At 45.4% G+C, this 13,520-nt stretch overlaps 4 protein-coding genes across 4 annotated transcripts; 3 read left to right on the top strand and 1 right to left on the bottom strand.

Annotated features, from left to right (window-relative positions):
- Nucleotides 1–2,116: 2,116 nt before the first annotated feature.
- Nucleotides 2,117–8,303, top strand: GL218_06049 (uncharacterized protein; the record flags this gene model as incomplete). The annotated part of the gene is made up of 4 exons (XM_033582745.1): nucleotides 2,117–3,382; nucleotides 4,976–5,470; nucleotides 7,140–7,371; nucleotides 7,417–8,303. 4 exons carry the CDS (start codon nucleotides 2,117–2,119, stop codon nucleotides 8,301–8,303), a joined length of 2,880 nt encoding a protein of 959 aa, XP_033434127.1.
- Nucleotides 8,304–9,241: 938 nt separating this feature from the next.
- GL218_06048 (uncharacterized protein) lies at nucleotides 9,242–10,316 on the top strand (the record flags this gene model as incomplete). Its single annotated transcript, XM_033582744.1, has 2 exons — nucleotides 9,242–9,673; nucleotides 9,762–10,316. 2 exons carry the CDS (start codon nucleotides 9,242–9,244, stop codon nucleotides 10,314–10,316), a joined length of 987 nt encoding a protein of 328 aa, XP_033434126.1.
- A 325-nt stretch (nucleotides 10,317–10,641) lies between these two features.
- Nucleotides 10,642–11,552, bottom strand: GL218_06047 (uncharacterized protein; the record flags this gene model as incomplete). The annotated part of the gene is made up of 3 exons (XM_033582743.1): nucleotides 10,642–11,136; nucleotides 11,188–11,446; nucleotides 11,515–11,552. 3 exons carry the CDS (start codon nucleotides 11,550–11,552, stop codon nucleotides 10,642–10,644), a joined length of 792 nt encoding a protein of 263 aa, XP_033434129.1.
- Nucleotides 11,553–12,158: 606 nt separating this feature from the next.
- Nucleotides 12,159–13,387, top strand: GL218_06046 (GTP-binding protein ypt4; the record flags this gene model as incomplete). The annotated part of the gene is made up of 4 exons (XM_033582742.1): nucleotides 12,159–12,221; nucleotides 12,286–12,350; nucleotides 12,481–12,610; nucleotides 12,665–13,387. 4 exons carry the CDS (start codon nucleotides 12,159–12,161, stop codon nucleotides 13,385–13,387), a joined length of 981 nt encoding a protein of 326 aa, XP_033434128.1.
- Nucleotides 13,388–13,520: the final 133 nt, after the last annotated feature.

Here is a 13,520-nt window from a genome sequence, read left to right as displayed (position 1 = left end):
CCAGCTTAAGCAGGTCTATGGCATGGATATCCTCAGGCGCGATCCGCCTAGTAATGAGATCGACTCGTGACTGAACGTCCGAAATGCACTCCATTACTTCCTAAAACTGCCTTTGATTCACGCAGCTTCGCGGATTAAACTACAAGTAGAGAAATTTTAGCATAGGCATCCAATCTCATGAAAGCTTCCATACTTTACGAACCTTAGCAGTACTTTGTGTGGGGTGTCAGGGTTTACAAATACGGTAGTCTGGTTGACAGCGAAGTTGGCTAAACTAACGTCTCATTAAGGAATACAAGAGATTATTAATGCCAGGGTCTATACTACTAAACGGTAGTAGACAGCCAGTTATGTTGTCACGAAGGGTAAAAGACGTCTAAAGGGTTGCAAGTCGATAGATATAAAGAACAACAGTCAAATTCTTGCGTGGAGTGTCTGTTTATCTTATAAGTTAATACCCTACTATAAATGGTACCTAGCTATTGTTACTCTTATTTTTAATGAGGTAATAAGAAAAATAGGCAAAGCAAGTATAAAAATAATGGAGCCTAGTATTAACCCTGAGAAATAAAGCTCTAAAATAGAAACAACATTCGCTAAAAAACTCGGAAGGTATAAGATACGAAAACTAGAGGCCACCCCCCGGGTGACACATAAGCCTAAGGAAGACAGCTTACGGCATTAAATATACATACATATAAGAACAAACCCAAATATAAACAAAGGTAAAAAAAAACCCATAATCGTGTAAGGCAGAAAAATTCCTGTATAAGGGAGCAAAGCATATGTCCCAAATAGGAAAATGTTTACTCGCATTTGATACAATATAAATAAATAAAAAAATAATCCTGCTACCTAATCCTGATATCGTATATCTAAGATATAAACCTTAGGCATTAGAACACCAATTGAAGAATTACCGCAGACTCAAGATGACTGGCTTGGATCTGATGATCGTTCATGTTGATTACTCTAATTTTGATAGGCTTTAAACATGCTCTTGAACTTTCCCCTTAATCCAATCTATATGCTACTAAGACTTGGACTTGCGGATCCATACCGCTTAGGGAAAATTCATTCACAGCTGAAAGTGCATATATAGTGGTATTGCAGGTAACCTCGGACATAAATTCGTTAAACTAGCAACATGCGCTTACTCTGCAGGTACGTTATATAAATATGCAAATTATTCAACTAGATCATTTAACATAAGCTACGTAAAAATGGGCTTGGCTTACGGTATTACAATTTTATATAATGATGTCCGCGGGATTTGAATCGGGAATGGATTTGCTTGATCGTAACGGCCACAAAGTCCGGGCTCGGCCTACTAACTCTCTTTCATCCCGCGTTTGCATATTCAGTTTTTATGCTAAATAATCAAAGTGCTTTTAATTCCTACCCTGATTGGAGAGATCAACTAGTTGCTCCAATGACTATAACTCATTCTATGGCCTTTAAACATCTCAGCCTCGCCAGTGATGATGCCTGCATAAACGATAACAGCCAGTTTTCATACTTGTGTTACTTCTAATGCTATATTCCTTCGCAATTTATGACTCTTTCACGATCTGCGTAGTTGTGGATGTTACACTCATTTTCCGTGTCGTGCCCTACCCTGCTGAATACCGACTTGCAACACATTCCGACTCTCCGGTGCTTGTTATGCGGAGGACCCTGCATGTGACGACTTCGTTTTCTGCAAAATTTAGTCGCCGTTTCTAGCGTAAATGACAAGTTGTTCCATGTAAAAGTAAGGCTTGTTGGGTTGGGGTTACCTCATGTTCTTTAGTGTTGCTACTAACTTCCTGCTTAGGCCCTATATAGCATCTATTTCTCTAATAGACTTGACTTTTCTTGTAGACAACTCATCTTCTGAATAGTTTTGTTCATCTATATCATCCATTGCGTGAAAAATTTAATTTTCCTAGCTTAACACAGCTTAATTTTAGTTGCTTCACATTAAGTATATCTGAATATTTCAGTCATCGATTTACTGGTCTCAATCCCCGCTACCACTACGATGATACACCTAGTCATGGGAGGAATCTGGTTGATCCTCCTATGTTTATTTACGGGTTCCTCATGCATCTTAGTGAGATCCTTACGCGCACGAATGTCAACTCGCCAAGTTCAGACTTCCCGTATCGTTGAAAAAAAGGATGCAGAGGAAAGCTTTCAGAACGACAAACTCCTATATTATCGCCTCCAGAGCCTAGAAGAACATCCGGCAGCTCTATCACAGGCACAAGAACGGCTCATCCAGCTACTCGACATCTCGGTCGATTCTGCCCTACAATCGACGACGCCTAATCTTTTGTCAGTTCCTGAATTCTGCCTACAGTCTTTGAAAGCATATCTAGCCGACGTAGAAGATGCCACTGTTGATGCATGGACATCATACCTTAAACGACGGTCATCAGGGGGGCCCCGTGAGCTTTTCCATACAAGCGAATCTGCAAAACAATGGCTACGACTGTCCGCGCCAGTGAAGTGCGTCGACGGAGCTTGGTTGTCCAGGATCCATCACGCCCGAACTCCCGAGAGACTGCGGCCATCTACCCGGATTGCTTGGCAGATATTATCAGAAGAGTTGGGTGATGGTATTCTGGAGAGAAACCACGTGTATATCTATTCAAAACTGCTACAAAGCGTAGATCTTGATCTCGGGCCGGGAAATACCGCACGGTTTATAGAACTAGCCTCAGATCCTGATCGTAATGAGCGAGTATGGACAGCAGCAGTTGCTCAATTGGCTCTTGGATTCTTGGCCGACAACTTCCTCCCGGAAATTTTAGGCTTCAATATGGCGTACGAAGCTGCGACGATTGAGACGTTGATATGTGCTTATGAGCTTAAAGAAATTGGGATGGATCCCGAATATTTCAACATGCATATCACGATTGATAATGCGGATTCGGGCCATACTGCTATGGCAACTCAGGCTGTTATAAGGTTTATTGGTGCACTTAAGCCCTCTGAGGCACTCCAGTCATGGAAACGAATACAAGCTGGTTATCTCTTGGCGAAAACGTTACCGGTTGCTCCTGTACTAGTCAGCAAACACAGGGAAGAAGTTTTGAACATATTCTCTAAGAAGTGCAATCCAGCGAGAGAGTTACACCGACGCTGTACGGCGCGAATTGGAAGATTAAACGGGAAAAGATTGGGGGAGTGGTTAAACCCAGTCCTTTGGGAGACTCAAAAAGATATGTTTCTCTCGTCTTTGGCGCAATCAAAATGGATTGTTCCAGGGAACCCCAGAGACAGCAACCTGGTTAGGCAAATGGGCTGGGGTGGCAGGATGTTTGGAGCGTTTACTTTGAGGGAGAAAGCTAAGGTCGAAGAATGGATTCGCAATATGACCTCAAAGCACGAAGAAGTCAATAGAGAGGTAGTGAAAGGACGATATGTAGAGTTCACTGGCTACAGTCCCTTAAACCCCGAAATAATCCCATCTCAACTGGTCAAAGCTTTTCAGGAGGGGGACTGCTCTCCAGGGATAGCTTATAACCCAGTCAAGCCTACATGCATACCGGTTCAAATTCTTCCCTCGCTTCTAATAGAAGCAGCGATACCGTTACAATACTGTATAGACAGTCCGTCAAACTGTGCAACAGAGCAGGGCATCATTGCGGTAAGAATTTTGCGAATCTTAAACGGGCTACCCCATCCAGAGGATGTGGTGTTGGGCATGGACGAAGTGACTTGTCCATCAGAGGGAGTTGTTGATATAGCATGGCGCATTGATAAAACAATCAGGCAACAGCGAAGATCGGAAACTTCAGAAATAAGCGACTCGAGTGATCTCTCGGTAGCTCCGCAGCCATGGGTATGGCTTGATAATGTTGCTAGGTCTCCAAACCGAAATTATTGGTTTCTCATCGGCGCACAGGAAGCGTTTATTGCCTATGTTCTTGCGAATACGGCCGGTCTGCGGAAAGGTGGTTTGCCTGATGAGATTGCGTCTCAACTAGGCGCGATTTCGGACATGATGCAAAAGGAAATGTCCGAGTTGACATGTCCACAGCCTGAGCAACGCCAGGAAGGACTCTGGGCAGTGATTAGATGCCTGGAAGAGACCATAGCAAGATCACGTTAAGCTTTGATAAGAGTATATGGTATCTAAACTTTGCCTTGCAATTTAGAGAAGATTGAGAGAGGGTTTGGTTACGGTGTCGCCATAATCCTAGCATCTTGAGATCATTCGGCCGTGGGAGGTGATAATTCGGTGTGATAAAAATAGGTGGTAGAACATTACTATTACATCTCCCCTTTTAGTTATAGACAACAAATCTTTCCCGAGGCTTTACGAGGGTTTCGTTAACGGGGATTTTCACTTTTTGTCACAGCTTTTTTAAACAACAATAAAATATTAAAATTATAGAAATTATGTTTTTAAATGCCAACTAGCTACAATACATTTACGATTTGAAACTTGATTAGTTGGGGTTTTCGTACTATTCCTAATGTAGTATGTTCTGGGGCCTTTTAAGGCTTTGATTTGTTATAAATGGGGTGCATACCGTGGCTAGTTAGCACTTGAGGATTGCCCGTAATCACTTAATCTCGCTACACCTAACATTGCATAGTAGACAGCTATTGTATTTACCTATCTTCTTCTTCTCATCATCAAGTCAATATGTGCTTCTTATAATTTAATGCTCATTATTGAAAAGTATATGTGACCAGTTGCGAAATGGATAGTGATCCTAGTCTCATATATGGTTCCAAACACCATCATATCGGTGTCGACGTCGGAACAGGCTCCGCCCGCGCTTTAATCATTGACGAGGACGGGAGGTCAGTTGCTTCAGCATTCAAAGCCATAGATGAGTGGCAGCCACAACCAGGGATACACGTGGGTCGTCTACACCCCAATCGATGATTGCTCTAAAGCATTTCATTTTAGGAACAATCCGTTAGCAAGATATGGGGTAGTGTGTGCTATGCTGTAAATGACGCTCTGTTGCAGAGTGGGATTAAACACGAATCGGTACGTAGCATAGCATTCGTCGCAACTTGCTCGCTTGCTATTTTTACACACGATACCAATGAGCCAGTAGCTGCTGGTGGAAGGGAGAGTATCGACAAGGACCACAATGTCATCCTATGGATGGACCAAAGAGCTAAACAAGAGGCTGAGGCCATCAACAAGACGCAGCATGAGCTCTTAAAATACTTTGGTGGCTCGATATCAGTTCTCATGGAGTTGCCCAAGATCTTGTGGTTGAAGCACCACATGTCCGAAGCCGACTTTGGAAGGTGCAAATTCTACGACCTGAACGATGCGCTAACGTATATCGCCACGGGAAACCAGATATTTCCTTGCACTGAAAATTGTACTCGAAACGCATTGCATATTGGTGTGGATGGCACGGCAAAAGGATGGAGCCGAGAATTTTTGGAAGCTGTACAACTCGAAATCCTAGCTGCAGATGATTTTAAAAGAGTTGGAGGGGTGTGTCGAGTAAGTTGAAATATGAACGCTCTTTCTTATATCCCTAACTCTCCAATAGCATGGAAGAGTACCTCCAGCTGGTACCTTGGCGGGCCATCTTTGTGAAAAATCTGCTCGTGATCTTGGTCTTAAGCTAGAGGTTCAAGTTGGAGTGGGGACGATTGATTCATACTCAGGATGGGTAGGGACAGCAGGGTTGAGTTTTGACGGCCAGCAAAACTTCCCTCTGCATTCAAGGATGGCTGTGGTTGCTGGTACATCAGCATGCTACATAGTCGCATCACGAAAGCCTGTATTTGCGGATGGTATATGGGGCCCTTACCAAGATTGGATTTTACCAGGGTACTGGATGTCTGAAGGTGGCCAGGTGGCTACAGGTATGTTTCCCCATGGTGTTGTGACTTTTACAAATCTTTCGAAGCTCTATGTGGTGAAGAAGCTAATATAAGACGGTGTGATAGGAATGCTACTTCAGCATGTCATTGAAGTACATCCGGCATATGATGCCGCCTTGAAATTAGCCAAAAACTCATATTTGAACATTTACGATTTCCTTGATAGACACCTCGAGCACATGCGATCCAAAAGCGAGGCGCCAGACATATCCTATCTTGGACGAAACTACTTCTATTATGGCGACTTGTATGGAAACCGGTCGCCAATAGGTGATTCATCTATGACTGGATCCGTGGTGGGACTGACGGGAGACAAAAGCATCGACAACCTTGCTATTCAGTATTACGGCGTCTTAGAGTTCATTGCCCTTCAAATACGGCATGTAATATCAATAATGAACGAAGCCGGAACTGAAATCAATTCACTCTTTATCTCTGGTTCCGTCGCTAATAATTCCAACCTGATCAGGCTGATTGCAACATCCTGCAATATGCCAGTCATAATCCCTAAACAAGCAGGCGCTGCGGTTTGCTTTGGAGCCGCTATATTGGCGGCCACGGCCACCGTGAAGGCTCCCACCAGTGGCACAGCTAACCTATGGTCAGTTATGCAAACCCTTGGTCAGCAAGGAAAGATTCGGGAGCCAGAAGAGAACACCTTATTGAAAGATCTACTTGATGTCAAATATATTATCTATCTGGAGCAATGTGAAAGACAAAGGGTCTTTAGAGACATGGTTGAAAAAGCGATTTCAAATCATCTAGAGCGCCCTGTTTGATAGCTTGTAAGAAGCATATAGTTAATATTGTTACCTTGAATTACTAAGATTATATCTTTTCTTCTCATTAAACTTCGGCTAGACAAATTAGAAGTTTAATATAGATTGGCCTGCTTGTTCAGTTACACCTCAAAACTCATCCGGTCGTTGAACCAAGCACTTTTGTCAATTTTGGTTCTCTCTTTCGCTGAAGTGAATACCTAAGAGACGGAATCTCATGAAAATGGGGATTTGAGGTCTGCATTTTCCACATTTATTCTCCTAGATATTTTTACACTTGATAATTTATATTAGATGGACAATTATCACATTGAGGGCCGAGTTGTGGTCGGAGATCGGGTATCATCGGAGGTACCGGCGACTATGTATACTCGGCATAAAGTGGAGAACAATTATACCCGACGAAGGCGTGATCGTCTCCGCTTGGAGACATCTCTAGGTTAAGAGTTACGTCTTGCAAAGGACAATCGGAAAAGAGGCATATGACTATTTAATAAGATTCAGATAATTATAACCATCATCATTTTTCAAGTCGCTAACCTCATCATGGCTCCGTTGAAGATTGCTGTGTTAGATGACTATCAAAAACTCTCTCAGAACCCGTTCAAGGATTTACCGCCCTCCGGGTATGAGGTGGTAATATTCACCGATACTCTACTTCCGTATAACCACCATAATACACCTCAAGATGCCAAAGATGCACTAGTTAAGCGTCTTGAGCCGTTCGACATTATTTGTAAGTCTTAAAGACCAGTATTTGGGAAAGATCTAATACTTTTAGCTTCGATGAGAGAACGAACACCATTTCCGGGAGAACTTATCAATCGGCTCCCAAATCTGAAACTCCTCCTTACTACCGGTGGTCATAATGCATCCATCAACGTGAAGGCATGTTCCCAGCGCGGCATCCCTGTGGCTGGTACTTATGCGAAAGGGCCAAGTCCAGACTCTACGACTCAGCATTGTGTCGCATTGATTCTTGCGCTTGCGAGAAACATCCCGCAAGACGATGCTATCATGAAATCCGGAGGTTGGCAGACAACTTTCGCAACGGGATTGGCAGGGAAGGTATACGGCAGCATCGGCCTTGGTAGATTAGGAGTGTCCGTCTCGAGGATTATGCACGTAGCCTTTGGGATGAAGATCGTGGCATGGAGCCCAAACTTGACTCAGGAAGTTGCCGATGAGAAAGCCAAAGCTGCTAGATTGCCCGTCGAGGACGAAAACGGAGAGAAGACGTTTAAGGTAGTTACTCGGGATGAATTGTTCTCGTCTGCGGATGTAGCTACTGTCCAGCTGGTTCTTTCAGACCGGTCTAGAGGTTTAATAACGGCAAATGATTTAGGAAAAATGAAGAATTCGGCGCTATTCATAAATACTTCAAGAGGTCCGATAGTGGTGGAAGAGGATTTACTCAAGGTAGCTAAGAAGGGATCAATACGTGGCATAGGGATTGATGTGTACGAAATTGAGCCATTGCCTACGGCTAGCGAGTGGAGGACGACGAGATGGGGAGAAGGAGGTAGAAGTCGGGTAGTTTTAACACCGCACATGGGCTACGTTGAGGAAGAAAATATTACAGAGTGGTATCAACAGCAGGTGCAAAACATATTACGATGGCAGAAGGGTGAAGCATTGGCCACTATTTTCAGTGATAATGGACACTAAATGTTACGCTTTTATAAACTAAATTAGAAGTTGCGGTGTTGTACCTTCCGTAAATACCAACGGTATCAGACTACGATTGGTTATTTGTGTTGAAGTTGGCAACATGTTACTGCTGTTGTCGGGTGACGACAGCAAGCTCAATGTCAGTTTTTAAGGAACGTATAGGTATAAAGTACCTCCTACCTAAGGTACTTGCCTCACGTAGGAACTCAAAGTAGGTACTTACGTTAGGTAGTCAAGTACTATGCTTCGTAACTTCCTAATTTCTACCCTTCGTGCCTACTACGGCTTGCATCCTGCGTCATTCTTTATTTCCTTTCTAAAAATTGTGTATCTTTCTCCCGCTTGGCGCACATCACAAAATATCTTTCCCATAAATTTCTGTCTATTCTACTCTTTGGTTTACCATAATTACCTTTTGAGTTCAAGTGAACTTGGAAGAGATCATGGAGGTGTATGGACAATCGTCCCTTAACGAAGGGACTTCAGGTGAAGGTAAGACATTCACCCAACTTAACGAATCTAACCATGTCAAGCATTTTTGTCAGTGTAAATTTTATTCCTTGGGCTTATCAATTATAGAATCACCCTTCAGTACCGGATTTCAGGCGTTATTAAGCAACGCGACTAAGACGACTAGCTCGGCGTCGACTTCCTACGGAGGCCCCGACTCCTTATTCGCACCCGCAGGATTCGTCATCGATGTTGGGGGTAGTTCCCATGGTCGTCGACCTGTGATCGGTAGCGTATCTGAAGATGATTGCAAGGTCAAGCAAGAGGCTTCTGGCCCGTCATCAGAGAGCGCTACTGCTCTTGGGAGCACGTCTCAGAACGGTAAGCATACTGATATTTCTCATGCCTACTAATTAACATCGCTCTGACTATGATCCCAAGCTGCCTTCATCCCTCTGACCAATACTGCACCCGGAAGCAGTGCAATGACATCTTTGAATCTACCGGCCCGTCCTATCGATGCTGATAATATGGCTACCACAGCGACTATACCAAAGCGCCCCATCCTCTCTAGACCAGTCTTTGGCATTGGCCATGGCGCTACCGTTCCTCCTCAAGGACCGTTCGACCTTGCTCAAGATCAGAGCGGTAGCCAAGGGGGTGTTGAGCCAGAGTATGTGGGTAATTGTCCTGCTGTAGAAGGCAAATTTGTCACTCCTGCAATGCTTCTGAGTCAAGAGTGCCAGAAAAGACGATTCAATCCGCAGTTTACAGAATGGCACGATCGCAATGGCCGCTGTAAGTGCTCTGTCAACCTCAAGGGTTTGATAGTTGCCGATGTGCGTGCATACGACACGGCTTCCGAGGCAAAGACGGCTATTTCCAGGAAGGCTCTTATAGAAGTTCGGAAGTTGCCGGTACGTAATATCAAGACTCTCTGTCTTTCCAATTTTAGTCACCAAACTCCTCCTTTCTTGCTCAGATGGTTGCTAACATGCAATGAAGTGCGAGGACCCGGCAGGTAAACCTGCAGCGATCCTTACAGAGGTTGTCAAGCAGGGCATATACAAAGATGTGCCCGAACTTCTCGGGTTTGGTTCGGCGCGAGCGGAGAACGAACCGAACCCCCAACGGCATCGCAATAATCAGCATACCCAAGTTGCTCCTTTCATGCAGGAGCATCGTGTCGGCCGTTATCAACCCCCTGGCAACTTCTCCAATGACCGCCACGATGACTACGATCTTCACGATCAACAGAATTTTCTGATGAGTCAAATCCAATACCTGTTCGGTCACGTCAACGGACCTAGCAACAGGATCGCAGAGGATCCCCTGGCTTCTCGTGCCTTCCTAGAGGGCATAGCCTTAGGCTCACGGCTAGGCCAGTCAACCACACGCCACTCCGACGACGCGTACACCTACGCCCCGCCCTCGGCTCCTCAGAGACTGAATGCTCGGTCACATGGCGATAGTGGCCGCCACCGGGAGCGATCTCCTGTCACAGGTCCTAGGCCACACAATAGTCGAGTGAGATCGCCACTTCGCCGCCGCAACCATTAAGATATCTACTAGCTTGATCATTGGCCTTGAATAGATATTATCTCGGTTGCATATTGCCATAGATCAAGTTGCCTTTACCCACAGCTTATATTTCTTTATCGCAGATCGGCCGTGTATTTCACGAGGGTTCTAGGTGGACAACCACGAGATTATCCCATCTCCTGATACCTAGGAAAGAATATTGCGTTGTCTTTTCGCTAGATCGTCATGGATCATATTGTTTCTCTGCAATTTCTTTCAGTCAGAAAAAAAGACACTAAAAAGAAAAAAAAATATTTCACCAATTCTCGCAACTTTGTTATTTGTGATAATTGCTGTATTGCTCTTAGATCTTGCTTGGCATCCTTAAACCCCCGTCTAACCTGATCACTGTACCATTCAGCATGGCATTCTCGATGACGTGCCGGGCCAACTGAGCAAACTCCTCAGGCTGTCCTGCTCGTCTTGGAAATTCCATGACTGCTTCTAGGCCCTTGAATAACTTCTTGGGCATCACAGCCGTCATTCGCGACTCGAAAACTCCTGGAGCGATAGTTACGCAACGGATGCCGTAGCGTGCTAGGTCTCTCGCCATTGGTAGAGTCAAGGCTGCGACTGCACCTTTACTGGCTGCATATGACACTTGCCCTTTCTGCCCGTCGAATGCAGCAACCGAAGCCACCATGACGACTACACCCCGTTCCTTATCGGCTCCTACGGGCTCGGTTTTGGCAATGTGTACGAGACACTGCCGTACCAGGTCGATCGTGCCTCGCAAGTTGATATTGACAACGAAATCAAAACTGTCCATACTGAAGGCGTTGCCCTCCCGATCTAATATCTGCGGGATGGTTAACTTTCTTTTCGTCTACCTGTCTCAAAACTTCCATACCGTGGCTGGGTTACCGACGCCAGCAGCAGGTATGACACCGCCCAAAGGTTTTCCTGTCTGCTGTGCCCATTCAACAATCCCCTTGACGGCTGCTGCAATACTCTCAGTGTCGAGGACATCGCAGACGAAGAACTTCCCCGTTCCGCTAGGAAGGTTGTTGACTACTATATTGCCGTTTTCTTCATTCAAATCCAGGACAGCAGCATTACCCCCATTCCGACAGATCTCCTCTACGCACGCCTGCCCGAGGCCCGATGCTCTATACTTAAATAGTCAGTTCAGTTTTAGAAGTTTACTCTGGATGCTTGAAACACGTCAATTGCGTACCCGCCAGAGATGACAAATGTCCTGCCCTCAATCTTCATGTTTATGAAATTGATACAGATAGGGCAGCAATGGGTTACTGGATGTAAAATAATATATTTAAGAAAAATGGAAGCTAACAGAGCTAGGTTGATGAGTTCTATAATAATAAATACCTATGTGCCTTAATCTTATAAACCGAACAGTTCGGATCCAGCCGTCGCGGTTGCGGCAATGAGACAAACGGAGAATTCGCGAGCCTCGGTAAATTATTACATTATATGTAGCTACATTAGGTAAGATAGGGGTGTTCCTGCTGACTAAGAGAGGTACAAAATATCTAGTACAATAGGTACTATGTACACCAAGCAAGCACCGACCGGTAAATCCCTGCAAAGTACCCACACCTTACACCTAGTTTCGTCACTGTTGATCACAAGCACTGATAAGCAGAGCTGAAACTACCGCATTTCAGGCATGGTTTAAACTATTTTAAGCCTTGCTTTAGTTTATATCGTAAGGCAAACCTAACCAGCAACCTTGATTGTACCCAATTCCTTCATATCCAATGATCATTTCGACCGCTTGCCCTTATTGACGATTCCGAGATTCCTACTTTCAACTGAGTTTCGGCCTGTTTGCCGATATCGCACAAGGAGCCGGACAAGATGACGCGTCCGAGACGCTCATCGGCCGCTAGCACGGAGAGCACGGGGACGGCGGGCGACCAGGTATGCGGCAACAAACTTTAGGCGGAAGATAAGCAAGGAAATCCGATGGCTAATACGGTTCTAGGAGCTCGGGAGCATGTATGATTACCTTGCTAAGATTATCTTGTTGGGCCCGAGCGGAACTGGAAAGTGAGTCGCAATTATCCCAATTTGAGTTGAAGAAGACTTCCCGAACACAGGTTTTTGGAACCGTGTGTAAGAAGATGGACCTCTATTATAATGAGTTATGGCCTACTCGCTAACAGTGCGGTTCTGGCAGATCGTGTCTTCTCCATCGTTTTGTCAAGAATGAATGGCGAGTTCTTTCCTCGCAAACGATCGGTGTCGAGTTCGCCAGCAAAATTATTAAAGTCGGTACAGGTCCGCGGAGGAAGCGGATAAAGTTACAGGTATTGTGATTCACTATAGTAAGATGGAGTAGCTGTAGCTGATATTAATACTAGCTATGGGATACGGCAGGCACTGAGCGCTTTCGCTCTGTCTCGCGGTCATACTATCGGGGCGCCGCGGGCGCTATCTTATGCTACGATATCACATCGCATAACTCGTTCAGAGCCCTACAGCCATTTCTTAATGATGCGCGAGCGCTAGCCTCACCTAATTTGACCATGATCCTCGCTGGAAATAAGCTAGACCTTGCCAACGATACTCTCATCGATACGAGTCTTCCTCCTCCCACACCGTCAAGCACGAGTTCGTCTCTACCGTACAGCACGTCCGCCGGTACGACTAGTGCAGGCGCTTCCCTCGGAACGCAAATGAAAGCGACGATAGCACCCGAAGGCCGCGAAGTATCAACCACCGAGGCGTCACGATGGGCTAGTAGCGTCAACGTACCTGTTACGGTGGAAGTGTCAGCCTTCTCAGGCGAGGGCGTGGACGAGATATTTGCGCGGTTAGCACGAATGATCCTGACCAAGATCGAGCTTGGGGAAATCGACCCGGACGATCCAATGAGCGGTATTCAGTATGGCGACGGGGGTATGTGGAATGCGGGGGCTAGCGACGGCGGTAGCATCAAGAGCTCCATGACGACAGATGAGGTCGGCCTCGGCGGTATGAGGCGGAGACGCAAAGGCAAGAACCGCGCCCAGAATTGGGGTATGCGCGAGTGGGAAGAGGTGTTTACTCTAAACCGCGGGCGAGGCAGAGGAAATTGTTGCTAATACAAGAGACAAAGGGGATAAGCTATGGGCTGTAATCACGATGAAAGGAATACGGGCTAAATGGGGCTGGCCTGGCGACACTACGATGATACCTACTTCTTTTGCAAGCGCGCTCACTTTTGGTTGTTTTCAG

Source organism: Daldinia childiae (assembly GCF_008694065.1).
Source record: "Daldinia childiae strain JS-1345 chromosome Unknown Scaffold6, whole genome shotgun sequence".
Taxonomy (NCBI): Eukaryota; Fungi; Ascomycota; class Sordariomycetes; order Xylariales; family Hypoxylaceae; genus Daldinia; species Daldinia childiae.
This window is presented reverse-complemented; position numbering and strand designations above follow the sequence as displayed.